The sequence below is a fragment of the Tursiops truncatus genome, chromosome 11 (genome assembly GCF_011762595.2).
Source record: "Tursiops truncatus isolate mTurTru1 chromosome 11, mTurTru1.mat.Y, whole genome shotgun sequence".
Classification (NCBI taxonomy): Eukaryota; Metazoa; Chordata; class Mammalia; order Artiodactyla; family Delphinidae; genus Tursiops; species Tursiops truncatus.
This window is the reverse complement of record NC_047044.1, coordinates 97,953,875-97,981,546: the sequence shown is the minus strand read 5'-3', so window position 1 is coordinate 97,981,546 and position 27,672 is coordinate 97,953,875. Positions and strand designations below refer to the sequence as shown.

At 43.2% G+C, this 27,672-nt stretch overlaps 1 protein-coding gene and 1 non-coding gene across 2 annotated transcripts; one reads left to right on the top strand and one right to left on the bottom strand.

Moving 5' to 3' along the window:
• TIGAR (TP53 induced glycolysis regulatory phosphatase) lies at positions 1-27,672 on the top strand. Its single transcript, XM_033867169.2, has 6 exons — positions 1-188; positions 8,437-8,474; positions 11,982-12,103; positions 21,259-21,336; positions 24,650-24,760; positions 25,644-27,672. Exons 1-6 carry the CDS (start codon positions 16-18, stop codon positions 26,070-26,072), a joined length of 951 nt encoding a protein of 316 aa, XP_033723060.2. The 5' UTR covers positions 1-15; the 3' UTR covers positions 26,073-27,672.
• Positions 21,129-21,201, bottom strand: TRNAG-UCC (transfer RNA glycine (anticodon UCC)). The gene has a single exon. It is a non-coding gene; the product is annotated as a tRNA-Gly (tRNA).

Below are 27,672 nucleotides of genomic sequence, written 5' to 3'. Positions count from 1 at the left end.
CGGCCGCCTCGGCCTATGGCAGCGGAGCCGGCCGGTGGCGGGGTGCGGAAGCTGCGGGGTGCGGCGGGCGCAGTGCCGGTTGGCTTGTGCGGAGTGTGGGAGACGGTTCGGGCGGCGTGCGCGGCCTTTGCTTTGCTCTGTCCCGGCGCCGGCGGGATGACGCGCTTCGCTCTGACAGTGGTCCGGCAGTGAGTATGGCCTGCGCGGGCTGCCCTTTCCCCTCCGTGGAGTGTTGCGGGCTGGGCTGGGGGACCGAAGATCTGCACCCGCCCCGCCCTGCCCGTCCCATTTGCTCCTCCGAGGCTCGGCCTGGCGATTTCTAGGTGTTTCCTGTGAGTTACCTCCTACCGGCCCTCCTGCCCCAGCGAAGCTGAGCGAGAAGCCAGGTGTCAGATGGCAGCGGTCCCGCGTTCGATGGGGACAGGGAGGTCGGGAGGAGTGAGTGTCAAGGGCCCCCGTCTCCGGGTGGCAGCTGAAGCTGAAGAGACAGCCCTGTCGCCGCACCTCCCGGGCCCCGCGTTTGCCCCCGGCCGGTCCCCCAGGGTCTGCAGAGTGACTGGTCCGGGGCCCACGTTTCCGCTCCAGGCTCTGCGACGGCTCTGTCCCTGTCCCCTCGGTCGCCTCGGCCCCCCAGGCTTGTGTCTGAGATTCGCTTCTTCTCCGCAGATCTTCTGTCGCTGGGGGAGGAGAGGGGGCCTCGCCCTGCTCTCAGCCGCCTGCATCGCCCCGAATAAATATGTTTATCATATAACGTTACAGGGAGCTAAATGCTGACAAGTCGTTACGTCTCTTCCTTTTTCCTTCTCGACTCTTCTTGGCCCGGTGTTAATGGGAGGTGGAATTCAGGGAGGTCAGGAGCACAGATTTTTCGAGAAAGATCGACGTAGGTTAGAATCTGGGCTCCAGCTAGGAGCCTTGTAACCTGGGCTTCCTTTCACCGACTTAATCTCTACGACCTCAGTTTCCTGATTTATAAAATGGCGTTAGTGATAGGACCCACTTCACTGGGTTAGTGTGATAATGAAATGTCAGAAAGGTGAAGCGTATAGCACAGTGGAGGGGGAGAAATATATCTGAGAATTAACTAACTTTTGTTTCTGTAAGGACAGCTCTGATACAGATGCAGGGAGTCCTCCAATTTGTGTGTTAATGGGACCAGCATTCTGAGCGGGTGCTGTGTGTCAGCCCGTAACTAAGGGTTACAGGGTTACAGGGAACTAAGATGCCGTTTTTGACATCGTGGAGCTTGTGGAGAACAGCGATATGGTCTAACCTTGCCAAGCTGACTTTAGCTGCTATCGTCTTTGGTCCTGTTTTTACTTTATAGGAAGATTATCTTGGCAACCATCTGAAGTTGTTCCGTTAGGATTCACAGGATTTTAATGACTGAGCTAGAAATCGAGCTCCTCTCTTTCCGCCCCACCCCTCTCCATTTTTAGAAGGCTTTATGACTGTCGTGTGACCTTCTTAAGGTCATCCAGCTAGTCAGTAGCAGAACAGGGATTAGTGTCTTGATTGCCCTCATTTTCCTCTGAAGTTTCTGGATGCCTTGACACAGTGCCTGGCGTGTAATTGCCACTCAGAAGTCGTAGAAAATCTGGGCAAAACCACCCCTTGAAAAACAAGATGATCCCTATTCAGTTTCTTAATAGTTACATGAGTTCGGATTTTATCCCCTCCCTGCTTCTTAAAAAGGGCTTGATTTTTAAAATGCATTCATCACAGAATTCCTATGAGGAATTAATTTAAAAATAAGTCTTAATAAATTAGTATGTGCCAGGCACTGTTGTAATTAAATTCTGACAACAGTCTGGTGAGGTAAAGACTGGCTTCTCAATTTGCCGGTGAGGAAACAGACATGGAGGGCATGTGACTTGCTTATAGTCACATGACAAGTTGGGGTGGTGGCCTTTAAACCAAGGCAGCAGATCTGCGGCCCATCCTCTTAACTATATACTATGCCCTTCTGCCTCCAATTTTACAGAGTTGAAACCTAGTGTTTGTAGGTTGCTTAAATATCATCAGCCATTTCAGAGGCTACTTTTTATTTCCTGTGATATAACCATGAAGAGTGATAAGAATAGTTTACTTTGCTCTGTTTTATTCATGGGAAAGTGCAAAGGAAGTACTGAAATAATTGATAGGGTTAGTTTTCTCCTTCAGAGTTCTCAAAGCTAAAAATGGATGATTCTTTCAGGAAAAGAAAGTTTCAAACTTGATTGATCACCAGAGTTCAATGTAATGACTCTTACTGGAATCAGCAAGATTGAATCATTGAGCAAAATAGTGGGAGTTTACCTTGAGTTGTCTCTTACCTGACTCTGTCAAACGCTTTGCAACTCAGTGTGTTTAAGAGTTGGATAATTTTTGGATAATGCAAGAAAACTTTCTAAATGCAGTTTCTTTAAGTTCAGTCAAATCCTTTATGAATCTGTGCTGTTACCATCTGTGTGTTGGTCTTCATCATCATACTTGAAAGGGAGAGTTACCAGTTGTATCATTTTTGGAACAGAATACCCCACCTTTCAAACTTCAAGTCTACTAGTCTGATTGAGCTGTAGCGTCTGGTGGCGTTAGAGCAGCATGGTTGAAAACCCCAGTATATGCAGGTCGGCACTGCCATCACCCACACGGCACATCGAAGGCCCTAGTTCCCTTGAAAGGTTCTTTGTAGGAGTTTGCAGTTGGTTGCCTGCAAAACCATCCCATTTCACTTCCGTTTTTAGCTAGCTCTTTAAACATTTTTACAAAGTAAATTTCCTTTACTTTTAACTACTTAAAGATGATGAATCATGGGGCTTCCCTGGTGGCGCAGTGGTTGGGGGTCCGCGTGCCGATGCAGGGGACACGGGTTCGTACCCCGGTCCGGGAGGATCCTACATGGCACGGAGCGGCTGGGCCCGTGAGCCATGGCCGCTGAGCCTGCGCGTCCGGAGCCTGTGCTTCGAAAAAAGATGATGAATCAGTGTAGGCATTGACAGCAAAACTGATAGGTTTTTCTTACTCTGCCTCTGTCGGCACTTAGTCTTCATGAATGCTAGTCATTGTTCTGTTTGTTAATAAAGCAGAGGCCAGATGAATATTGGATCATCTGTCAACTTCTATCAAGATGCATGTAATGGTTATGTTACTGTGATATTTGTTTTCTGGGAGTAGGGTTGATTAACTGGGAGAACCTATGCAACTAGGCCTAATCTACATATAGACAAAAATATATCATGAATTGAGTATTTTACATTTTTGCCCCCAGACCATCTGGTGAAACTCTCCATGTTACTAGTGCTTGAAATCTTCTATGTTTTCAAATTATTAATCCATTTTCAAATGAATTAACTGGTGTGGAGGAATTAGGATGAAGCTGTATATGCATGGTTAACTATCAGGTGAGTACACTCCATTCCTGTGTCCACCAAAGCATATCTATTTTGAAAACTTGCCCCCAATATATACTGACTTCCCATGATTTGTCTCTGCTGCAGCAAACCGAGTCCTGGTCCGTGGAATTTGAATTATTAAAAAGGATGTGATTGGGAAATTAAGCTTTCTATATGATTTCTAGAGAAACGCTGTAGAATACAAACCAGAACTAACAAAATAACATGTCTTTTTAAGGGGAGAAGAGCATGATTATCCACAAAATAAATGGTGCATATCTGTGGGCCTTTAGACGGCCGGTCACAGACGTGACTTCCTGGCCTAAGTGTTTGCGTTCTCGCGGAGTCGGGCGTCCGTCTTGGAAGTGAGTCACACTGCAGGTTTTGAGAATCAGTGCTGTTATTCCTGACTCCTTTAAAATACACTCCTCTGACCTTTCCACTCCCCCTGCCTTCCCCGCCACTGCCACAAGCCGAGCTTCGGTTAGGGAAGTAGCTTCATAGTAAACCTATTTTAGCCACCCACTTTCCTCTCCCACTCCCCAAACAAACTAAACAGTGGCTTCAAGCATTTGTACAGACCTCTCGAAAAAGCTGATAAAAGCTGTAAAACTAAATATTTGTGCACATTTTTGGAAAAAAAATTCTCTTTCTAGATTCTTACACTATAACGTTTATAAAGTGATTTGAAAGCAAAAAATGCCCAGTAGAACAGCAGTGATTATTAATAATGCACTAATGTCTGCAGCAGTCTCGACTGACTTACAGCTAAAGGAAATCTTTTATTATATTACAGCTATTTTTTCTCCTTTTGCTGGAATTGGTGAGATGCTGGGGCAGTACTGTTACAAATTATCAAAGTACTGGGATTCTGTTTTTTAACAGGATGACATTTTGATGATATAATGTGTTCTTCTGAATCCGTGATCAAATCAGCTATTGGGATTAAGTTAAAATCTTGAGCTACCTTTTCAGTAAGCATACAAAAAGTTATCGTCTTGGCAAATCATTTGTGTGATTTGTAAAGACCTGGTCCAGCGTAATTATTAAATTTCTTCTCACCCTTGATTTTAAATTTGTGCAGTGAGCAAGAGAGCTTGTGATCCACAGTAAGTGGGCAAAACCTTCTGAGGTTCCCATATAAAAGTAAATATGGGATTGGGGGCCAGGGAGGCGTTATTTGAATTTTGCTGGTCATTGAATTGGTTACAAAGCCATTGTCTAAAGAGGACGTCACTCGTACAGAAGTGAAGTACAGCCCTTTTATTCTTGGTCTCGGCAAGACTGTGAGGCTGAGACAGACAGGAAGTGGATCCAGTGTTTGGGAACTGTTCTCTGTATGAGAAGCAGTGCCTTCCCCATCACTTCCCTGGATGCTTTGTTCATCTGAACCGCAGAGCTTAATCTCTTTCCTATCCATTTCATACGATTCTGAATGGATTTTGGAATGCTGCAAGACATCTTTTATTAATACTCACCTCAAGAATGATAATACTGGCAAGTGAGTGGCTAGTAGTGCTGTGTAATTTCACTCACTTGTCGTATATTTTTTAAGCCGCTACATCCACACGTTTAGAAATCAGAACAGTTCTCCTGAGTTTTCTGTCCTCTCCCCCTGCAGGTGACCACAGCCTCTGCGTCCTCCCGGCATCTCTCGTGCAGATGCAAACGTTTACTCTTGTGTCCTGCCTTTCTTGTTCTTTCCTTCTTTCTTTCTTTTTTTAAAAATTATTTTTGGCTCTGTTGGGTCTTCGTCGCAGTGCTCGGGCTTCTCCTTGCGGTGGCTTCTCTTGTTGCAGAGCACGGGCTCTAGGCACGCAGGCTTCAGTAGTTGTGGCACAAGGGCTCAGTAGTTGTGGCTCGCGGGCCCTAGAGCACAGGCTCAGTAGTTGTGGCACACGGGCTTAGTTGCTCCACGGCATGTGGGATCTTCCCGGACCAGGGCTCGAACCCGTGTCCCCTGCATTGGCAGGTGGATTCTTAACCACTGCGCCACCAGGGAAGTCCCTGTCCTGCCTTTCTAAAAAGGTAGCAGTCTTTGTATATTATTCTGTACCTTGCTTTTTCTGCTGAATATGTCTTGGTGATTTTTCCATCTCTTTACGTAAATCACTCTCCCGCAGACACAGCCGCATCGAATTCCATCAGGTAGATATCCCACTGTTTATTTGTTAAAGTAACGGGTTCCCTGCTAAAGGGAATTTAGGTTATTTACCATCTATCGCTGTTAGAAATATACTGTAGCAAATATTCTTTTAAATCTAGATGAATGCAAGCATTTCCAGTAACAGGGCTGCTGAATCAAAGGGTAAACAGACTTGTCATTTTGGTGGATATTTCCAGATGACCCTCCATCCAGAGAGCATGTACACTGAGCTTCTGTTATTTCCCAGGATTTTCTCCAGGGACCAGGCATGTTAGGGTGATGCAGCCTCTGGCCGTGCCTTTTAAGGAACTGGGGCCAGGATAGATGCATGACTACAAAAGTTAACTAGCGTAGTACAGAAGTACAGTAACTAACTACAGTAGTGCCGGGAAAAATGCGAGTGCAGAGTTGGGGTAGTTAAAGGGGATGGGGCGGTAGGGAACGGTGCTGGAGAGGGAAAGCTACTTCAAGGAGTTATCTGGCTGTGTTGGGTCTTGAAGAATGAGAACACTTTGGCCAGGTCCAGCGGTCTCTGTTTTAATAAGACCCCTAGGGGATTCTGAGACACACTCAAGTTTGAGAACCTGTGCTGTAGGCGAGGTTGAAAAACCCCTGTTTTTATAAACGAGGGGCAAGGTATAAACAAGGGGCAGAGACGCGGGTTTGTGATCACGACCAAGGTCTGGTGGCATTCCTTTCTGGATCTGAGTGAATCAGTCCCACGCGAGATATTTTTCTTTTTAAACTACTGCTTCACGTAAAAAACAAAGCAGGAGTGATGAGCCTTCATGGTCATCAGGGAAACACCAATTAAATCAAGGTGAGGCAAACTGTTCAGGTTCCATCTTGGCACAAATTGAAAGCTGTCACATTATAGTGAGGATGTGGAACGCTGCAGAGGGGTTGCGACTGGTATAACCACTTGGCCTTATCGAATAAAGCTGGATGCGCCGTGGCCCCGCAGTTCTAGTGCTAGGCACGGGTCCCTAGGCAGGGGTCAACAGACCCCTGAGAGCGAATAGTTTAGGATTTGCAGGCCACATGGTCTGTCTGAACTGATCATTTCCACCATTAGAGTGTGAAAACAGTCATAAACAATAAATAAACGTATGGGTATGACTGTATGCCAACAAAACTTGGTTCGCGGAAAGACTTGCTTACCAGTCCTTGAGTGGATCTCAGACATGAGCACGCAGCAGCATCGCTTGGCGGGTTTATTAAAACAGACTCTGCTGGCCGCCACCTCAGAGCTCCTGAGTCAGTGTGTCTGGGGGCAGGTGGGGCCTGAGACACTGCATTTCCAGGCATTGCCAGTGATGCAAGTCCAGGGACCATGCTTTTGAGAACCACTGCCCTGGAGAGTCTGCTGCGCTCTGACAGACATGTCCATGGCAGCGTAGCCCGGAGCTGGAAACAGTCTAGGTGTCTGTCACAGTGGACCATGTACTACATCGTAGCAAACCCTTACAGTGAAGTTTACACAGTAAAAACGAGAATCGAGTGCGGCCACACTCAGCAACGCTGGTGCATCTCCCAAAATGTTGAACAAAAGAAGCAACACAGAAAACCACGTAGAGTAAGAAGCAAGTCACTGTAAAGTTCAACAACAGGCAAACTAATCTATGCTGCACGTGGGCAGGAAAGCGAAGAGGAAGGGTGAGCACCGGAGCGGGCAAAAGTCCCGGCAGGGGATCCACTGGGGAGGGAGGACATCGTGGTGGACAGGGACGGGGTCCTGGAGGCCGGCAGTGATCTGTTAACTTGGGTGGTGTTACGTGCCTGCTGGCTTTATCATTATGTTATTTACTATTTGTTTCATAATTCTTAAAAGATTAAAAATGCATTAAGTCTTGGATATCTATATAGTCTGTCCAAAAATGGCTTATAAATACAGCTACTGAGTGCTTCCTACAGCCAGGCAGTGTCTGGGTGCTTTACCTGTGTTCATCCCATCATCCCGAGAATCTTGTGAGGTTGGGACCGTCTATTATCCCCATTTGACAGATGAGGAAGCTGAGGCATTGAGCTTAACCCAGCAGGTGAGTGTAGCGCCAAGCACTCTTGCTCCTGGGCCCGAAAGATGGCAGCGAGGTTTCCCCTCACGGATTTTCACCTCTCGCCGACCTGAAAGGGTGTGGACGTGGGCTGTGGGGACAGTTGATTCCAGATGAGGCGATAACTCGATCCGAAGAGGCCTGTGGGGTGTTTCCCCCCACCGTTTCCAGTTTTCTGTCCAGTGTGCGCACAGCACACGCCAGCTCCCACCTGCACTCTGTTGTCTGGTCTGGTCCAGGTGCCCTCACCCTCCCCTTCCCCCTCCAGCCTCAATCCAGTTGCTTTGGGGCACCACTTCCCCCCGTCGCTCTCTGGGTTGCTTCAGAGTGGGTTGGGTTTGCTTTTGTAATTCCTTGGTGTTGCAAAGTGGGGCAGCTTTGAGCAGCTCCAGGACCGAGGAGGCAGGGCCGGGGTCTGCGGGTCTGCGCTCCGCTCTCCGTCCCTCGCGCCTGTCCGCTCAGCGCAGCGGATGGACGGATGGACCAGCTGTTGTGTTTTGGTCCCGATGCCTGTGGGAGTAGTTTTGATCAACATATTTAAGAAGATTATTTAACAAAAATTTTTTATACATACATATACTGCTTTTGAAATAGCATTTTCTACCTTTAGTTCACTTAAGATTGTTGATGTATACATTTGAATTTGGGGCAATTTGAAATTTTTAGCTTATCGATTAGGCACATAGAACAGATGATTGCAGACAGTAGTTTAGAATACATTTTATCTTTACAGGTTAGATTCTGACGTATGTACAATATGCTGTCTTTACAAGTATCATTACCTTTCGTTGCTGATTTTTTTTTCCTCATTTCAAAAATAACCTAATTTGGTAATAAAGGCTTTTTTCCCTCCCTGTTTTAGTGGAGAAACAAGACTTAACAAGGAGAAAATCCTTCAAGGTTGGTGTGCTCTGGCTCTTATTTTAACTCTCTCTGTTAGTATTAATGTGAAATATGGGTTAATCAGATCTGGTGGGGTAGGGTGGACCGGGGGCCGCTCTGGCCTGTGAACTGGGATTACGGAATTAAATCATCATGGTCACAGAAATACGATCAGAGCAGATGGTAACCAAGAGTCTCTTGAGTGAATTAGATGTAAAGAACAGTGCTCCAAGTTGTTCGTGGGCAGCTTCAAAGCTGATTAAGGAGTTATATTGAGTCTAGTTGTCTTAAAATGTATCTGCCAGGATTTTAAATGATTTCATATTTGGAAACAAAAAATTTACTGGCTGGTGTTAATGGTATTTTTCTGCTAAGATACTTATATTATTTTTAGTAGTAACAAAGAAATGGTTTAAAAAGAGAATTCCTGTTCTCACATGGGGTTGTTACTTTATTCTGAATAGACTCTCCTCTGCCCCCTGCCTTGTTCTGTTAATTTGGGTTCAGATCTTTTAATCTCCCTGTGATCCAGCTGGCCTGGCTTTTAAAGAATGTCTTTCAGCTAGACGTGCTGTTTCTCTGCTTGGATTATACAAGCATTTAGTTTTATATTTTTGGGTTAGGGACATCTGGGGTTTGCAGAAGCTGATTTTCATACCCTGTGTGCTTGCCTCCCTCTTCTGGAAATCAGTCTGATAATTAAACGCACCTCTATTTCCCATTGACCTGGGCCCCACCCAGAGCATCCTCTGGGCTCACGTACAGTACCGCCTTGTCCGTGGGCCCTGCTCCTTGGTCTCATTTCATTCGAAGCTGACGGTAAAACATGAATAAAATTTTCACGTTCACACCTGTTTTTTAGGTCTGTTTTGTGTTTTCCTAACTTTGGAAGTTAGATGCTTAGTTCTTTAAGTTATAGCCTCCTTTTTATTTTTTTTAAAGCCCTCAAGCCTTATATGTTTCTAAGTACCATTTTTTTGTCACATACCTGCAGTTTTGATTTGTAGTAATCTGGTAAGTATTCAGCACCAAGTATCTTAAATTTCCGTTACGATTTCTTCATTGACCCATGAGTTATTTAGAACTGTTTTTTAAATTTCCAAATGAATGGGCTTTTTGGTTTTGTTCTTCATCTTTTGTGATTGGCTTCCACTGTAATTGCTTTGTGTTCTGACAATATGGTTTATTTGATAAGACGTCTTTGAAATTGGTTAGCATGGTCAGTTTTTATAAACCTACTACTGTGTGTTTGAGAAAAAAATCTGTTTTCTAATTGTTGGGTGTGGAGTTCTGTATCAAATACTTGACCTTGATTTTGTTGTTCAAATCTTCCATACTTTACTAATTTTGTAAATTTACTCATTTGCCTGTATGAGCTAAGCGTCAGTTTATGAGTGAGATATGTTGAATTTCCCGCTGTGATGGCCAGCTCATCCTTTAATACCTGAAGTTCTGTCAACTTGTGCTTTATGTGTTTTGCTTTTATGCAGCTAGAGGCTAATTTATTAGGCACAGACAAGTTTTAAAATTGCTCTGTCTTCGTGGTGCATGGGAACGCTGATTGTTTGTAGTGATCTTTACAATCCTTACTAAGACTGTTGTCATAAAGTCTGCATGTCTGAGAGTGATACGGCAGCTCCGGCTGTTTGGGGTTGGGATTTGCCCGGTATAGATCTTCCTGTCCCTTTCCGTTCAGCCTCGCTGTGTACTGATGTCCTAAGTGTTACCTTGTAAAGGGTAGGCAGCTGATTCTGATTCTTAAAAAAAAAAAAGGAAAAAAAAGAAATATGATCTTTCTGTTAACTGGTGAGAGTGGTCTGTCCACATTGACTCTGGTTTCTGGTGTGTTTGGACTTTTCCTTTGTGGTTCTTTTCTCCCTTCTTTATCTAGTCCTTTCCTCTCACTCACCTTTCCTTCTTAGGTGCCTGCTTTTCCTTTTCTTCTCTTTATCCAGCCCACTCTTACTTTCCCTACTGGCCTCGGAATAAGCCATCTCTATCCTTTTGATGGTTGCCTTTATACCTCTACCATTTGTGCCTAACAAGGTGTAAGAGAAATATCATCTCTCCTGAAAAAATACAAAGTGTGTGCTGCTGTTCAGTGTCTCGGTCCTGTCCTTTTTTAACCATGCAGTGTAGGCATTATGATTTAATCTGTTACCTAGTGTCTGTTTAGATTGCCATCGGTAGTTGCCAGTTTCTCTCCTCACCATTTCTTTTGCGTCTCAGACCTTCATTCCTGAAACATCTTTTTTGAAAAGTCCTCTTGTGTAAATCAATTTGTGGTAAAGAGAGTTTCAACTGATTCTGTTCCAGACGATTCTGTTTTTATTCTCCTCCATCTTTTTTAGTCCAGACAGTTCTAGACTCACAGTTCTCTGGGCTCCTGGGAGCTATTCATCTGCTGCTTTTTGGCTTCAGGAGTCTTCTCTCATCCAAATGGTGTCCCACCGTGGGTATCTGTCTTTCTCTGTAACTGCTTTTAAAGTCTTTGTGTTTTATTTTGGTATTCTACAGTTTCTCTTACTAAATCTAGGAAGGTACTTTTTTTTTTTTTAGTAATTTATCCTTCTTGGTGTACACTGTGTTCCCTTCATCTGTAGTTTTATGTGTTCCCTCACTTCTGTTCTCCATTTTCTCTCGCCTTTCTGGAGTTCCCACTGGATGTGCTCAGGAATCCTCGTCCTTGCTCCATGTCTCTGACACATCTGCGCTTCTCCGTCTCCTCGTGTCTGTGCCAGGGGCCAGCTTCAGCCCCTGCCTTTGGGCTCGTGAAGCTTCTCAGCTTAATGAATCTCCTTTTATCCACTGAGGGATGTTTTTTTCCCCTCCTCAGCAATTCCATTTTTCACTGTTAAAAGACCTGTCTGGTTCTTTTGGAAAGCTGTCTGGTTTTTGATCGCTTGTTGTCGCTTATTTTTGTGACTCTGTTTATAGTCTCTGCTGATTTACACGTCTGACGTATTAGTGGTTCCAAATCTGTTACTTGTTGTTTCTGCCAACTCTCATTCATGACAGATTATTTTCCTGTGTGTTGAGTCATTGGCTGACCTGTTACTTGCTCTAAATTAGTAGAAGACTTGTCAGCGTTTATTGAGGATGACTTGCAATACTGAACGTTCCTGAATTCAAACAGTGGAGATAAAGAAGGAAAACTTTTCTAGGTGATGATCCGACTACCCAAATGCAGCAGCTGAGCTGAAAACGTGAGGTTGGGGGCAGCATTAATAAAACACGTGGTGAAGTGATGGGCGATGTGGGGGCAGAGCTCGGGGCAGCCTCCTCATTACCCAGTTCTCGCCAGACACACATTCTTCTGGGAGATACAGAAGAGCTTTTCCAGGATCCTAGCTGAATTTTGCTTGCTTTCAGTTCTCTGAAAAGTTATGTGGAAAAGTACCCAAGGAACTCTTTTAATAAAGTATAGATAAATGCTCTGTATATTCTCTTAGGTGTGATTTTTATTGCATCCCATGTATATGTATATATATTTGAATGTTACTCTTCTTTCTCTTAATACCACAGGACAAGGAATAGATGAGCCTCTTTCAGAAACTGGATTTAAACAAGCAGCTGCTGCTGGTATATTTCTTAATAACGTGAAGTTTACTCACATTTTCTCCAGCGACCTCATGAGGACAAAGCAGGTGAGCTTAGAGTCAAGGTTGAGGCTGACGAGTCAAAAGTCTCAGCAGTCGTGACCTTGAAACATTTGCTGCCAGAGTCCGCAGGGAATTAGCTCACACGAGAAGTCAGCCCCAGCCCTCCTCTCCCTGACAGAACTTACTTCTTCTCCCTTCATTTGACTTTTGTGCTTTGTTTTATTGTGGCAATTTTTAAGTTAGAGTAGCTTGGGGAAAATGTCTAACAAAAGGCCTATAAAAAGGCAAAGAAGGTGTCGTGAGAGAGAGCCAGTGGAAACACCACAGAGACGTCAGATTTTAGAATCCAGATACAGTTTGAAAAACAACTGTGTTACTCTAAAGAAATAAAAGACGTGTGAAATATCTTTGAGGAACAGATTACTATAAAAATGATCCCAGAGGTTTAAGAAAGAACCAAATCAACTTCTAAAAGGTCGGTGGAAGGAGACTTTTGTGGCAACCATGGGGGAATAACAGGGTTGGAATGTAGCCTCCCCCCATAAACAACTAGAAAACAGGACAAAATCTGTGAAGCAACTGTTTTCAGACATTGGACTCCAGGCAGCGTGGGCTGCGATCCCCGAATGAAGTGAAACAAAACAGGTGAGCCCTTGATCGTCCTGGTTTTCCAGCTGAAGCAATTCCCAGACTCTGGCAGAAGAAGCCAAATAGAGAACAGTGGTCTCAGTGACTGAGGGGACAGAGCTTGGAATTTGGGGAGTTTAAGTAAGTAAAATTTGTGGGGAAGAGTGCTGGAGAGAGAGCTGCACAGAGAAAACTCTATAGACATGTGTAGGGATCCCCGTGATTCTTTGTTGGACGGTTGGTTAATCTGCACACGTGTGGCTGAAACTGCACGAGGGCAGAAAACACGGCTTCGGGCGGGAGGGCAAAGGTCCCTGGCGGGTGGCGGTCATCCACTCAGTTCCTGGGGCTCACACAGGGTGCGGAGTCAGAATTCCCACCAGCGCAAGGGGAGGCTTTGCTGGATACAGAGAGCATGTTACACCTTAATGGTGAGGCTAAACTGTCCTCAGAGGAGCATGAGGTGAGAAGTAGGAGGCAGCAGAACCAAATTTCATCTTCTACAGGTGAAAAATGCAGTATTCTGAAATGAAAATTTCATAGGGTGGGATAACTGTAGGTTACACTGTAGAAGAAGACGTCAGTGAACATGAAGACATGGAAACTGAACATTCCAAAATTAACTGTGGAAAGAAAAAAGACTAAGAAGGGAAAGTGAAGAGTCTCAGTGACGTGGAGGACAGTATCAAGCAGTGCAATATACTGCAGTTGAAGTCTCAGAAGGGAAGTGGGGAGAAGGCTGAGGGTGAGTATGAGAGTAAAAAGACAGATTTTGAAGAACTGATGACTCAAAAACCTCCAAATACATACCCAGTGAAAATACTTTCAAAAATTAAGGCAAAATAAAGACTTTTTCTTTCAAGCACAAGTTGAGGGACCCACACTTATATGGTCAGTTGTTTTCGTTTAGTCTTTTTGGTCAGTTGGCTTTTGACACAGGTGCCAAGGTAATTCCGTGGTTGAAACGATGGTCTTTTCAATAAAGGGTGTTGAAACAATGGACCATCCAAGCAGGAAAGCATGACATGTGACTCTTACCTCACACAGTCCACAAAAACTAACTTGCAGGTGTTCGTAGAACAAATCTAAAAGCTAAATCTATGAAAATTCTATAAGGAAACGGGGAAGATCTTTATAAAGGCATCTTGGGACAAAGTATAAACAAGACACAGACTGGGAGAAAATTGTAAACGTGTGTTACATGTATGTAATATATGTGTATATATCTGACACATATGTCAATATATATCTCTTAGCTGTATAAACATGTAAGATTCTTCCAACTCAGTAATTAGACAAATAGGCAAAAGGTTTGAATTTGACCGGGCGCTTTACAAAGTGAGATACGGGGAAAGCCAGTAAACAGATGAGAAGGTGCTCAGCATAACTGATCGCGACAGAAACGCACATTAAAACCACAGCAAGATACCGTTACACAACGTGTGCGTGGCTAAAATTAGAAAGCTAAAGGATGTGGAGCACCTGGAACTCAAGGCGTTGCTGGTGAGAATGTAAAACGGAACGCCTGCTTTGGAAAACGGCTTGAAAGTTGAACACACACTAACTGTGATCCAGCAGTTTCAATCCCAGAAGTCTATCCCAGAGAAGTAAGAACATATGTCCACACAAAGACCTGTACACAACTGTTTAATGGCAACTTTATTTGTGACGGGCAGAGAGTGGAAACGACCCGTGTGTTGATCAGTAGGTGAATGGATAAAATGAACATGGTATATTCATACAGTGGAATACACCTCATCAGCAGCACAGAGGAGTCCCCAGAACAGGATCTGAGCAAAAGAAGGCAGATGTGGAAGAGTGCAGACTGTGTGATTCCATTTACATGAGACTCTAGAACACATAAAGCAGGTAGTGCGGGCCGGGGGCCAGGAGTGGGAGGCATTGGCTGGCAAGGGCACGAAGGAATCATTTCGGCTGATAGACTTCTTCTCTGCCTTGATTTTGGCGGTACTTAGATCTGTCACAGCTCGGTGACCTGTACACTTGAAATATACTTCAATAAAATTTACTTAAAATATGGAAAAAGTTTATCCAAAAATGAAAACCTCAGTGGCTGTACTAAATTATAGACTAGATGTAGCTGAAATGGTCATTTGCTTATAGATAAATGTAAGATAGCAACTGAAGTGTAGCGCAGTGTGATAAAATAGGTTAAAAATAAGACTAAGACAGAAGGATGTGATGAGAAGGTCTGTCGTCTTTCGAGAGGAAGTATCAGAGAGAATGGGAAAGAGGCAATATTCGAAGAGGTCACAGTTAATAAACTACAGAATTATTGAAAGATAGCAAAATATCCGATCCAGAAAGTATAAACAAATCCCGGTCAGAATTAAAGAAAGAAACCCACACATCTACACTTACAGCAATATTGCAAAACTCCAAAGACTATGAAGGAAAAAACATTATCCATTAAAGACCAGTATTAGACTATAAACAAATGTGTCAATATCAACAATAATTTGATGTGCTGAGAGATAATAAAGATTAATCTAGAGTTTTATACCAGCAAAACATTTTCCAGAGAATAGGTGAAGACATTTCAGACAAACAAGCTAGAAAGAAACTTTCAAAGGTTAATTGAAGAAGGAAAGAAATTCCAGAAGAGATGTCTGAGATTCAGAAAAGAATAGTGAGCGAAAGAAATTGTTACAGGTATAGGTAAATATAAACAAATATTGACGATGTAAAACAGTGTCTGATTTTTGGAAGGGAGTTAAAAAACAAGGCAGACTATGGACTTTAATGATTTCTACCGTTTTGCAAATACAGTGTCTCTTGTCAGAGTAACCAGGTACACAGTGAGAGAAGGAAACATGAACAAAAATGAGCAAAAGCAAAAGGCAGCAGAAAGAGCCACAGGAGTTATCTGGTATCTGGAGTTATCAGATGTAGCCTTTAAAATAATCACTGAATGCACAGATAAAAATGACATGGAGAATCTCAGCAAAGAACTGGAAATTATAAAACAAGAACCAAATGCAAATTCTAGAACTGAAAAGATAACTGAAATTAATATTCAGTGGATGGGTTTAAAACCAATTTAGACACACCTGAATGGAGAACTAATGAACTAGAACCTTTTTCTGTAAAGGGCTAGTTAGTTAAATTTTTAAGTTTTGTGGGCTGTATGGTCTGTGTCACAATTGTGAACTCTGCCGTTGTACTGTGAAAGCAGCCATAAATGATACATAAATGGCTGAGTTCTAATAAAATGTTATTTACGAACAAGCCATTTATTTATTTATTTATTTATTGGCTGCGTTGGGTCTTTGTTGCTGCACCCTGGTTTTCTTTAGTTGTGGTGAGCGGGGGCTACTCTTGTTGCGGACCACGGGCTCTAGGCACACAGGCTTCCGTAGTTGTGGCACGCGGCCTCAATAGTTGTGGCTCGCGGGCTCTAGAGCTCAGGCTCAGTAGTTGTGGCACATGGGCTTAGTTGGTCCGCGGCATGTGGGATCTTCCTGGACCAGGGATTGAGCCTGTGTCCCCTGCATGGGCAGGCGGATTCTTAACCCCTGTGCCACCGGGGAAGTCCTACCACATCTTCTTTATCCATTCATTTATCAGTGGACACTTCGGTTGTTTCCATATCTTGGCTATTGCAAAGAATGCTGCAATGAACATAAGGGTATATATAGCTTTTCAAATTAGTGTTTTTGCGTTCTTTGGATAAATATTCAGAAGTGGGGGAGTTCCTTGGTGGCCTAGTGGTTAGGATTCCGGGCTTTCACTGCCATGGCCCAGGTTCAATCCCTGGTCAGGGAACTGAGAATCCTGCAAACCACATGTCACGACCAAAAAAAAAAAAAACAAAAACAAAAACTCAGAAGTGGAATAGCTGGGTGATATGGTAGTTTTATTCTTAATTTTTTGAGGACCCTCCGTACTGTTTTCCATAGTGGCTACACCAATTTACAGTCCAACAGTGCACAAGTGTTCCTTTTTCTCTCCAGGGTTTCTTATCTCTTGTCTTTGTGATGATAGCCATTCCAGCAGGTGTGAGGTGGTAGCTCATGTAGTTTTAATTTGCATTTCCGCAATAGTGATGTTGAACATCTTTTCATGTACTTATTGGCCATCTGTGTGTCTTTGGAAAATGTCTAATCAGATGCCCTCCCATTTTTTAACGGGCTTGTTTGGGTTTCTGTTGTAGTTGACTGATGTGCATTCTTTATACAGTTGGCCCTTGAACAATGTGTGGCTTAGGGGCCCCCACCCTCCTTGCAGTCAAAAATCTGCATATAACTTTGCAGTTAGCCCTTTGTATCCACAGTTCCACATCTGAGGATCGTGTAGTACTGTAGTATGTATTTTTAAAAATCCATGGATACATGGACCTGTGCAGTTCAAACCCATAGTCAAGGATCAACTGTATATTGTGGATATTAATCCCTTAGATATATGATTTGCAGTTATCTTCTGTCATTCAATAGGTTGCTTTCTCATTTTGATGATGGTTTCCTTTGCTATGCAGAAGCTTTTTAGCTTAATGTAGTCCCACTTGTTTATTTTTGCTCCCTTGTCTTTAGAGTCAGATCTACAAAAACATTGGAAATACTAATGCCAGTGAAGTTACTACTACCTGTGTTTTCTTCTAGGACCTTTATGGTTTCAGACCTTACATTCAAGTCTTTAATCCATTTGGGGTTAACTTTTGTGTAGGGTGTAAGATAGTAGTGTAGTCTCTTCTTTTGCATGTAGCTGCTTGGTTTTCCCAGCACCATTTGCTGAAGAGACTGTCCTTCCTCCGTTGTATGTTCTTTGCTCCTTTGTTGTAAATTAATTGTCCATATATACGTGGGTTTATTTTTGGGCTGTCTATTCTATTCCATTTATCTATGTGTCTGTTTTTAATGACAGTACCATACTGTTTTGATTACTGTAGCTTTATAGTATAGTTTGAAATCAGGGAGCATGATTCCTCTAGCTTTGTTCTTTCTTAAGATTGCTTTGGCTATTTGGGATCTTATGAGATTCTGTACAAATTTTAGAATCATTTGTTCTAGTTCTGTGAAGTATTGCCACTGGAATTTTGATAGGGATTGCATCAAATCTAGATTGCTTTGGGTAGTATGGACATTTTAACAATATTAGTTCTTCCAGTCCATGAACACAGAATATCTTTCCATTTATTTGTATCTTCAGTTTTTTTCATCAGTGTCATAGTGTTCAGTGTACAGGTTTCACCTCCATGGTTAAATTTATTCCTAGGTATTTTATTCTTGTTGATGCAGCTGTAAATGGGACTGTTTTCTTAATTTCTCTTTCTTTCCTAATTGCTGTGACTAGGACTTCCAAAACTATATTGAATAAAAGTGTGATGGTGGGCATCCTTGTCTTGTTCCTGATCTTATAGGAAAAGCTTTCAGCTTTTCACCATTGAGTATGATGCTAGCTGTGGCCTTGTCATATATAGCCTTTATTATGTTGAGGTATGTTCCCTCTATACCCACTTGGTTGAGAGTTTTTTTTTTTAATCATAAATGGGTGTTGAATTTTGTCAAATCCTTTTTCTGCATCTATTGAAATGATCATGTGATTTTTATCCTTCAGTTAATGTGGTGTACCATGTTAGTTGATTGCATATGTTGAACCATCCTTGCATCCCTGGAATAAATCCCACTTGATCATGGTTTATGGTCCTTTTAAAGTATTGTTGGATTCGGTTTGCTGATATCTTGTTGAGGATTTTTGCATCTTATGTTCATCGGGGATACTGGCCATAGTTCTTTCTGTGATGTCCTTGTCTGGTTTTGGTGTCAGGGGTAATTCTGGGTTTATAAAATGTGTTTGGAAGATCTCCCTCCTCTTCAGTTTTGGGGAAGATTTCAAGAAGGTTAGGTATTAAATCTTTGAATGTTTTGTAGCATTCCAGGTGGTTAGTGAAGCCATCTGGTCCTGGGCTTTTTTTTGTTGGAAGATTTTAGATTACTGATTCAGTCTCCTTACTAGTAATCAGTCTATTCATATATTTTATTTCTTCATGATTTAGTCTTAAAATCATTGAAATTTCTAGGAATTTATCCATTTCTTCTAGGTTGTTCAATCTGTTGGCATATAATTGTTTGTAGTAGTCTCTTACAGTCCTTCGTATTTCTGTGTTATCAGTTGGAACCTCTCCTCTTTCATCTCTGATTTTATTTATTTGGGTCCTCTCTTTTTTCTTGGTTAGTCTAGCTATAGGTTTGTCGATTTTGTTTATCTTCTCAAAGAACCAGCCCTTATTTTCCTTGATATTTTTCCTATTATTTTTGGTCTCTATTTTATTTATTTCCACTCTGATCTCTATTATTTCCTTTTGTCTATTAACTTTGGGCTTTGTTCTTTTTTTTCCCTAGTTCCTTTAGGTGTAAAGTTAGATCATTTGGGGTTTTTCTTATTTCATAAGGTAGACCTATATTGCTGTGAACTTCTGTCAGAACTGTTTTTTGCCGCATCCCATAGATTTTGGTATGTCGTATTTCTGTTTTCATTTGTCTCTAGGTATTTTTTGATTTCTCCTTTGATTTCTTCGATGATCCATTGGTTGTTCAGTAGCATGTTGTTTCACCTCCACATTTTTGTGGTTTTTCCTGGGTTTTTTTCCCTTGTGCTTGATTTCTAGTTTCATACAGTTGTGGTCAGAGAAGGTGCTTGTTATGATTTCAGTATTCCTGAATGTATTGAGACTTGTTTTGTGACCTAATGTGTGATCTGTCCTGGAGAATGTTCCATGTGCATTTAAGAATATTTTGCTGCTTTTGGATGGAGTGTTCTGTTTTTATCTATTAAATCCATTATTTAAGACTGATGTTACTTACTGATTTTCTGTCTGGATGACCTACCTATTTGTGTAAGTGGGGTGCTAAAGTCCCCTACTATTTTTGTATTGCTCTCAGTTTCTCTCTTTAAGTCCATTAATATTTGCTTTAATCTTGGTGCTCCTCTGTTGGGTGCATATACATTTATAAAATTATATCTTCTTGCTAGATTGACCCCTTTATCATGTAATGCTCTCTTTGTCTTTTATTACAATCTTTGTTTTAAAGTCTACTTTGTCTGATATGAGTGTAGCCACTCCAGCTTTCTTTTCATTCCTGTTTGCATGGAATATCTTTTCCCATCTTTTTGCAGTCTGTGTGTGTCCTTTGTTCTGAAGTGAGTCACTTGTAGGCAGCCCATAAATGGCTCTTTTTTTAATCTGTTCAGCCACTCTGTATCTTTGATTGGCATATTTAGTTGAGTTACCTTTCAAGTAATTATTGAGAGGTATGTACTTATTGCCATTTTGTTCATTGTTTTCTGGCTATTTCTGTAGTTTCTCTCTGCTCCTTTCTTCTCTTTCTCTCTTCCTTTGTGGTTTGGTGGTTTTCTTTAACGTTATGTTTAGATTCCTTTTTCATTTTCTTTTGTGTATTTAGTGTAAATTTTTTCTTTGTGGTTACTGTGAGGTTCACATATGACATCCTATATAAGTAGTAGCCTGTTTTAAGTTGGTAGCAACTTAAATTTGAACACATTCCAAAACTAGCTTTTTACTCCTCCCTGCCATGTTTTGTACCTTTTATGACACATTTTACATCTTCTTATTTTATGCGTCCCTTAGCTAATTATTGTAACTTTACTGCTTTTGTCTTTCATCTTCATCAAGTGATTGATCTACTGCCTTTATTATATATTTACCTTTTCCAGTGAGATTTTTGCTTTCATATGTTTTCTTATTATTAATTAGTGCCATTTCTTTTCAGCTTAAAGAAGTCCCCTTAATATTTCTTTTTTTAAAAAATATAAATAAATTTAATTATTTATTTATTTTTGGCTGCGTTGGGTCTTTGCTGCTGTGGGCGGCCTTTCTCTAGTTGAGGCGAGCAGGGGCTACTCTTCGTTGTGGTGCACGGGCTTCTCATTGCGGTGGCTTCTCTTGTTGCAGAGCACGGGCTCTAGGCGCGTGGGCTCAGTAGTCATGGCTCGCAGGCTCTAGAATGTAGGCTCAGTAGTTGTGGCGCACGGGCTCAGCTGCTCCGGGGCATGTGGGATCTTCCTGGACCAGGGCTCAAACCCATGTCCCCTGCATTGGCAGGTGGATTCTTAACCACTGAACCACCAGGGCATTCCCCCATTAATATTTCTTTCTTTCTAGGGTTGGTTTAGTGGTGATGAACTCCTTTAGCTTTTGTTTCTGGGAAACTCTTGATCTCTTCTTAAATTCTGAATAACCTTGCTGGGTAGAGAAAAGCTTCTTAGTTGGAATTCTCAGCACTTTGAATATGTTACGCCACTCCCTTCTGGCCTGTAAGGTTTCTACTGGAAAATCTGCTGTTAGCCTTATGGGGTTTTCCTTGTCCTTGGGAGGAGGTGAGTTCAGTGACCTCCTATGCTACCATCCTGAACACTCCCAGAATGATATTTTTTTTGGCTGCGTGTGCAGCTTGTGGGATCTCAGTTCCCCGACCAGGGATCGAACCCAGGCCCCCTGCAGTGGAAGTGCAGAGTCCTAACCACTGGACCACCAGGGAATTCCCCAAGAATGATTATTTTTATGAGAAAAGAGATAGTTGTCTTTTGATTTGCAGACCGTGCATGGAATTTTGGAGAAGAGCAAATTTTGCAAAGATATGACAGTAAAGTATGATTCAAGACTTCGAGAAAGGGTAAGTAACTTACATATTGTTCTTTTACCATAAATTATCAATAAACCAACTCAGTTTATCCCATGGCTAGAAATTAAATGCCTACCTGCTAGGGATGTGATATCAGCTATTACGTGAAGAATTACTGTGTGGCAGTACTGTTACTTACTCTCATAAATAGTGTCTTTTTTGATCATTAAAATCATAGGAAAGAGGCATCTTAAATTATAAAAGCAAGGCATACTTGTGAGAACTTAGTACAGAAGAGTTTAAAGTTAAAGGTGAAACGTTCTCTTCCCAGTCTCCTAATCCTACCCCATAATTATAAGCATGAATAGACTTCTTTATGCCAACTTTATATACTTTACCAGAAATGAATCTTCCTGAAACGGTGATTTAGCTAAAAGACGGCAATTTCAGATCTGAGATTTGGCCCCAAGTCTCCTCCTCGAGCAGTGTTTTTAGTGCACTCTATAATACTAACGTGTAAGCTGGTTGCTGTCCTGCCAGCCCTGTGATTTCCTCTACCCCTGGAGGGAAATGTAACAGAATGGCCAGCGCATCTTCAAAGAACTGCTTTTCATAACTTGCGTGTGTTCACTGTTATAGTTCAGCGTATAGGCTAGAGCTCCAGCATAAACTGTCCCTGGAAAGGCTCACTGTGTGCCCAGGAGCCAGTGCTCGAACGTTGTTAAAGAAAAATGTCTTGGGAGCTCCCTGGCGGTCAAGTGGTTAGGACTCCACACTTTCACCACTGAGGGCGCGGGTGCAATCCCTGGTCAGGGAGCTAAGATCCCGCAAGCCGCGCTTTGTGGCCAAAAAAATAAAATAAAGCGCGACCAAAACAAAACGAAAAATACACCTATCCCCAAAACTAAATCTGAATAGATTAGAAGAAGAAAATGTCCCGAGTTCAGTGGAACGCTGCCCAGGGCCCGCCATCACGTGAAGGAGAAAGCGCTGTCATCGGCTGGGCCGTCCCTTCTCCATCCGTGCTCTCTCCTGAGTAACTTCATCCTCTGCAGTGATTTCAGTCCATGGCTCTTCCCTGAGCTGCACACACACACCGAGCCGCCTGTGGCTCAGCTGCCCCGTGGCCGCATCCGGCCAGTGGAATGCGCCCCCCTCTCCACGTGGCCCTGCTTCACGCAGTGGCTGAAACCCTCCTGCCGGCTCTTCACCGTCTCTCGCACTGCGCATCCTGTCCTCGTCTCGTCTGCTCAGCCTCTGAGAAGTTCCTGAATGCTTCATGTCTCTGCGAGCCCCCCGCTGCCCTCCTGCTCGGCATCCTGTCGCCTGGGTCACTGCGAGCCCCCCCGCCGCCCTCCTGCTGCCGCTCGGCATCCTGTCGCCTGGGGCACCGGAACAGCGAGTCTCCTGCTTTCCCAGTCTGATCTGCACGCTGCAGCCAGGGTAATCTTGGCAGAATTTGGTTGCCACACCCCTGTATAAACGGGTTCACTGCTTCTCTTCTACCCTCAGGAGTTGTCATAACTCTGACCCGGCTCTTGGGAGCTGCGGGGTCTGATCTGTTGCCTCCTGCCCCTTGCCAGGTGCTCGGTGCCTGGGTTTAGCGGTCACATGAGTGGGCATTGGCGCTGCGCTCACCGCATCCCACCACTGTTCCAAGAGCCGCGGGTTTGTTCATCTTCACAAGAACCCCGGTGCCGGGAAGATGTAAAAACCTCATTTCTTAACCCCCGTTTTACAGAAGCAGAAACCGAGGCACATGGAGGTCAAGTCCAGGCCCAGGGTCCCAGAGCTCATTCGTGACAGAGTTCAGATTCACACTGAGGCCTCTGGGCCTGGAGTCCCTGCTCTGGACCGCTGGTCACTCGCTTCTCAGCCTCTTCCCGGAATCTCCCGAACACCCTGTGCTCACTGAACCTCCGCATCTGTCCTCCATTCTCCCTGGAATGCTTGCTCCCAGGCCTGGCCAGCTTCCACTCGCCAGTGGTGGCCCTTGGTGGTTTCCCGAGTCCAGATTAGACATCCCTGCCGTATCTGTCAGTCTCTCTCCATCTCGGCACTTTTCCACTTGCAGTTTCTTGGTATCCCCACCACCCCGCGGTCTCAGCAAGGGTGGGAGCTGTGCAGCCGCCTGTCCTCTCCTCCTAACTGCCCCAGCAAAGCGTTTGGAGTATTCAAGAAAGGATGCTTCCATTCCTGTGAAAACAAAACAACTGATGGCTTTTAATGGCCCTCTTTGTAATAGGTTGCTCCAGATATAATTAAGAGTGTAAGAAATTGGGCTTGAAGGTTGGAAGAGCAGCTGGTAAAGTGTGCATGTATTCTTATAAAAAAGTGATATTTCACTATTGGATTTCTTATCTGATGGTGGTGTTAGAATCTTTTGGCATCATCAGTGCAAACCCTAAGTGACGATTTGTCTCTTTCAATATTTTCTTATGCAAGTAATCCATTGTCATTGTAGGGAATTAAAACTAAGAACACTTTGGAAAAAAATACAATTAAAATTTCTACCACACACAAACACTGAATATTTTGGTATGTGTGCTCCTGGCTTTTTCCTTCTTGTCTGTTTCTATCTGTCTGTCTGTTTGTGTATATGTTTTTCGAAATGAAATCCTACTCTGTGCATTGTTTTTTAACTGGCTTGTCTCACGTACTGTGTTTTTCAGTGCCCATAAATGCACATCAATATGATCACATAATTAATGACTCTGTACTCTTAAGATATTGCTATTGCGTCATGTGTGTGACCAGGCTACTACTGACCTAGTTTAGGACATCTAGGCTGTGACTAGATTTTCCACTGATGTAAATAATGTTAAAGTATAAACATCTTTGTAGTTGATCCTTCACACACATATCTCATACATTTCCTAGAAACGGAATTGCCGAGTGTGTACTTTCTAAAAAGACTTTTGTATGTCTTGCTACATTTCCTTCCAGAAAATCTGTGCCAATTCATACTCGCATGAATGATCTAGGAGAGAGTTTTTCCCACATCAACACTGGCTGTTAGTGATCTCTGTGGTCTTCTGATTTAATAACTTACGAAAGGTGTCATTTTAGTTTTCACTCTCTGGATTCCTAGTGAGGTAGATTTCCCACGTTTATTGGCCATTTGCATTTCCTTTGTGACTTGCGTGTCCTTTGCTGAGACTCAATTTTTATGACTCTAAAAAGCGAATGAGCTTTGAAGTCACATGGATCTGGGTTTGCATTTTCTCCGAGGAGACAGGCTAAAGTAAGCCAAAGAAATCTAAGCTCATCCGCAGAATGATTGTTCTGAATTTGCCACAAACATGTACTTAGTTGTTGTATTGCAAATTCCTCTGAGGCCTTTTTGTCTGTTGGATCATTGCAGAAATATGGGGTTGCAGAAGGCTCGCCGCTGAGTGAGCTAAGGGCCATGGCCAAAGCAGCTGGGCAGGAGTGCCCTGTGTTCACACCGCCCGGAGGAGAGACCTTGGACCAGGTACGTAGCCCTGGGGAAAGTCGCCGCGTCCATGAGCGTGCCAGCGTCAAAGTAGCTGCAATCTTGACTCGTCGCGTAAGCAAGATGTTTCTGAATTGTAGCTAAGCGGTTTGGAAGTTGTTTGGTTCACAAAACAACTCTGCATCATACCATTTTTTCCCCTTCTAAGCTGTCCTGTCTTTCTCGTTTATTAAGTCATTACCGATAATGGATTTGAGGAAATGGGTTATTAGAGGGGTCTGTTAAGAAAACTCCTTGAAAAGGGAGCAGAGTAGCCTTCGCAGTGGCAGTGGCGTCGGTGAAGCAGGCATGGTGCCGGTCAGCGGGATGGTGGGCAAAACCCAGCAACTTGGGCGGCAGACCAGCAGGCCTGTCCTGCGCCTGCAGCTCTGAGTGACATTGTAGCCCTGCTCGCGTTGCTCTGGAGTGTTCTGCTTTTGATTGTGTTATTGGTGATTCCCCCCCCACCATTTTTAATTTTCATAAATTTCTTGTAAAGACTTTGTATCAGTTTAGTGAGGGAAGGCTTCTTATCCTCGTTGTTCTAATTGAACGGAAGTGCCCGAGGCAGCTTCCTAGGTGTTCCTAGTTTCCCTCTGTTTGCCTGTAGATTTCCCCAGCTAGACTCCGAGTGCTTTGAAGTCAGGAATTAGTCATTGTCTCTTACTCACCTTTGTCCCCAAAATGCTTTCATGGGTCCAGAAATAAGGTGGGCGCTTACTTACCAGTGTCTGTGGAAGTACTGGTTGAATGAATAGAAACACAGCGTTTCATCTGCTTCTGTAGTCACGGACGCTGACGTGTAGAAAAACTCAGTTCCGTTTACGTCTTAAAACAGTCATGAATGTCACTTTATTTCACCTTTTTTTTTCTTTCCTTGTAGGTGAAGATGCGTGGAAAAGACTTCTTTGAATTTCTTTGTCAGCTGATCCTGAAAGAAGCAGGTCAGAATGAACAGTTTTCCCAAGAAGCCCCGAGCGACTGTCTGGAAAGTTCTTTGGCAGAGATATTTCCTTTAGGGAAAAACTGTACCTCCACGTTTAATTCGGACAGCGGCGCTCCAGGGTTAGTGGCCAGTGTCTTAGTTGTGAGTCACGGCGCCTACATGAGAAGCCTGTTGGATTATTTCCTGACCGACCTTAAGTGTTCCTTCCCGGTGACCCTGAGCAGGTCCGAACTCACATCAGTCAGCCCCAATACAGGGATGAGTGTCTTTATCATAAACTGTGAGAAAGGAGAAGTGAAACCAACCACGCAGTGTGTGTGTGTGAACCTCCAGGGCCACCTGACCGGGGTGACCAAAGTTCACTAACTTTAAATCTGCATCGAAAGCTAACAAATGTGAACCTCTGAGGGGGGCCTTTGACGTTATTTCCACTCTCTGCTAATGCAGGCTTGGGAACAGTTAAAAAGCTGTCCGTTAGAGCAGGTTATAAAGCTCGGGTGGAATCAGAGCCACATGAAACACTAGTGGAAAACCATTGAGAATTGACTTCTTCTTTGTGAGTACGGTTGGAATTTTCCAGGGTAATCTTACCGCCCTGCAGTGACATCTCTGGATTGTAAATGGATGAAGGAACTCAGTATTGCAAACTGGGGGAGTAATAATCCTGTTACTGTGGTTTTTTTGCTTTTTTAGTGTCCTGGTTTTTTTGGTATTTTTCTTTAATGTCTGAAAAATCTGGCCTGTTTTATTGGCTCTTGGTAAGACACTGTATGTTTTCTTTTTTACTGTCTCATCCAGTCCTTGGAAGAGGGAACTATTTGTAATTTCCACTCCATATTTATGTGAAAATATGTTATATTCAAAAAGTCCTTTAAAGGAGAAATGCTTGCCGTCATAGTTCATGTAAAAGCAAACGACACTGAATGTTTAATACAGAAATCAGCTGTTGGAATTGTTTACTCTGGAGGGTTTGAGATGCAGATGAATGTGGATTGTGGTTGCAGAACGGTCTCGTGAGGAAGAAGCATCATCTGATTACAAAATTTTTAGAGAAGGAATCTGAGCGGAGGAAGAGGAAAGAGCAGATCTTTCTCATCTAAGCTGTAGGCTGAGGAATTTAGTTTGAAGGTGGCACTAAAGAAAGTAAACGGTTGCTTCACAGTAGCCCCAGAATAAAAGAGGGGCTTCACTGAAAAGAACCGTGGTTTTTTTTGTGGAAGGTACAGATGAGGTTTCCTCTCTTTTCCACCAGATGGCACTGGAGAAAAGGGAGTTTGCTTACCTTAATTCTGTACAAAAGATGGGTCGCTCTGAGGCCCTCATGTAAATGGAGAACGTGTTTTCCATGCAGTTTGCTTTTAAATGATCATGTTGATGAATGCTGTGAGTCTCAGCTCACAGAGGGTAGGACTGAGGCTGTCAGTTAAGGCTAAAATCACGTGTAGTCATATTTCAAGTTCAGGATCCTGCTGTCCTTAGTGTGTCCAGCGCTGCCAGTGCTCGTGCCAGTGCTGGAGCAGAGCATGTGGCTGAGCGCAGAGGAAGTTCACTGCAGACGAAAAGTTGGAAAGTAACCAGAAAGGACAGATAATAAACGTCCACATCCCTGCCATCCAGAAGTAATATTCCCCCCCACTTTTTTTAAAAAAAGAAATAACACACTGCGATGTAAGCCAAGTTCCTTTAAGCAGCTGTTGCTGTCCTGTTCCCTCCTGTTCTCTACAGAGACAGCCAGCACCGCGAGTCCATATACCCATCCGTCCTTCACGTGGCCACCTAGTGTCATAAGGGAACAATGGTATTGTTCTGGTGTTTCTGGTCTTGATACAAAATATCGCGCTGTCTGTATTCTGTATTCTCGCTTATCACATATATCTTGGGGCTCTAGATTGGTATGTATAGGTAGGTCTGGTTACTTGTAACCACTGTATCGTACAAAATAAATGTAGTACCTTTTATTTCTTTA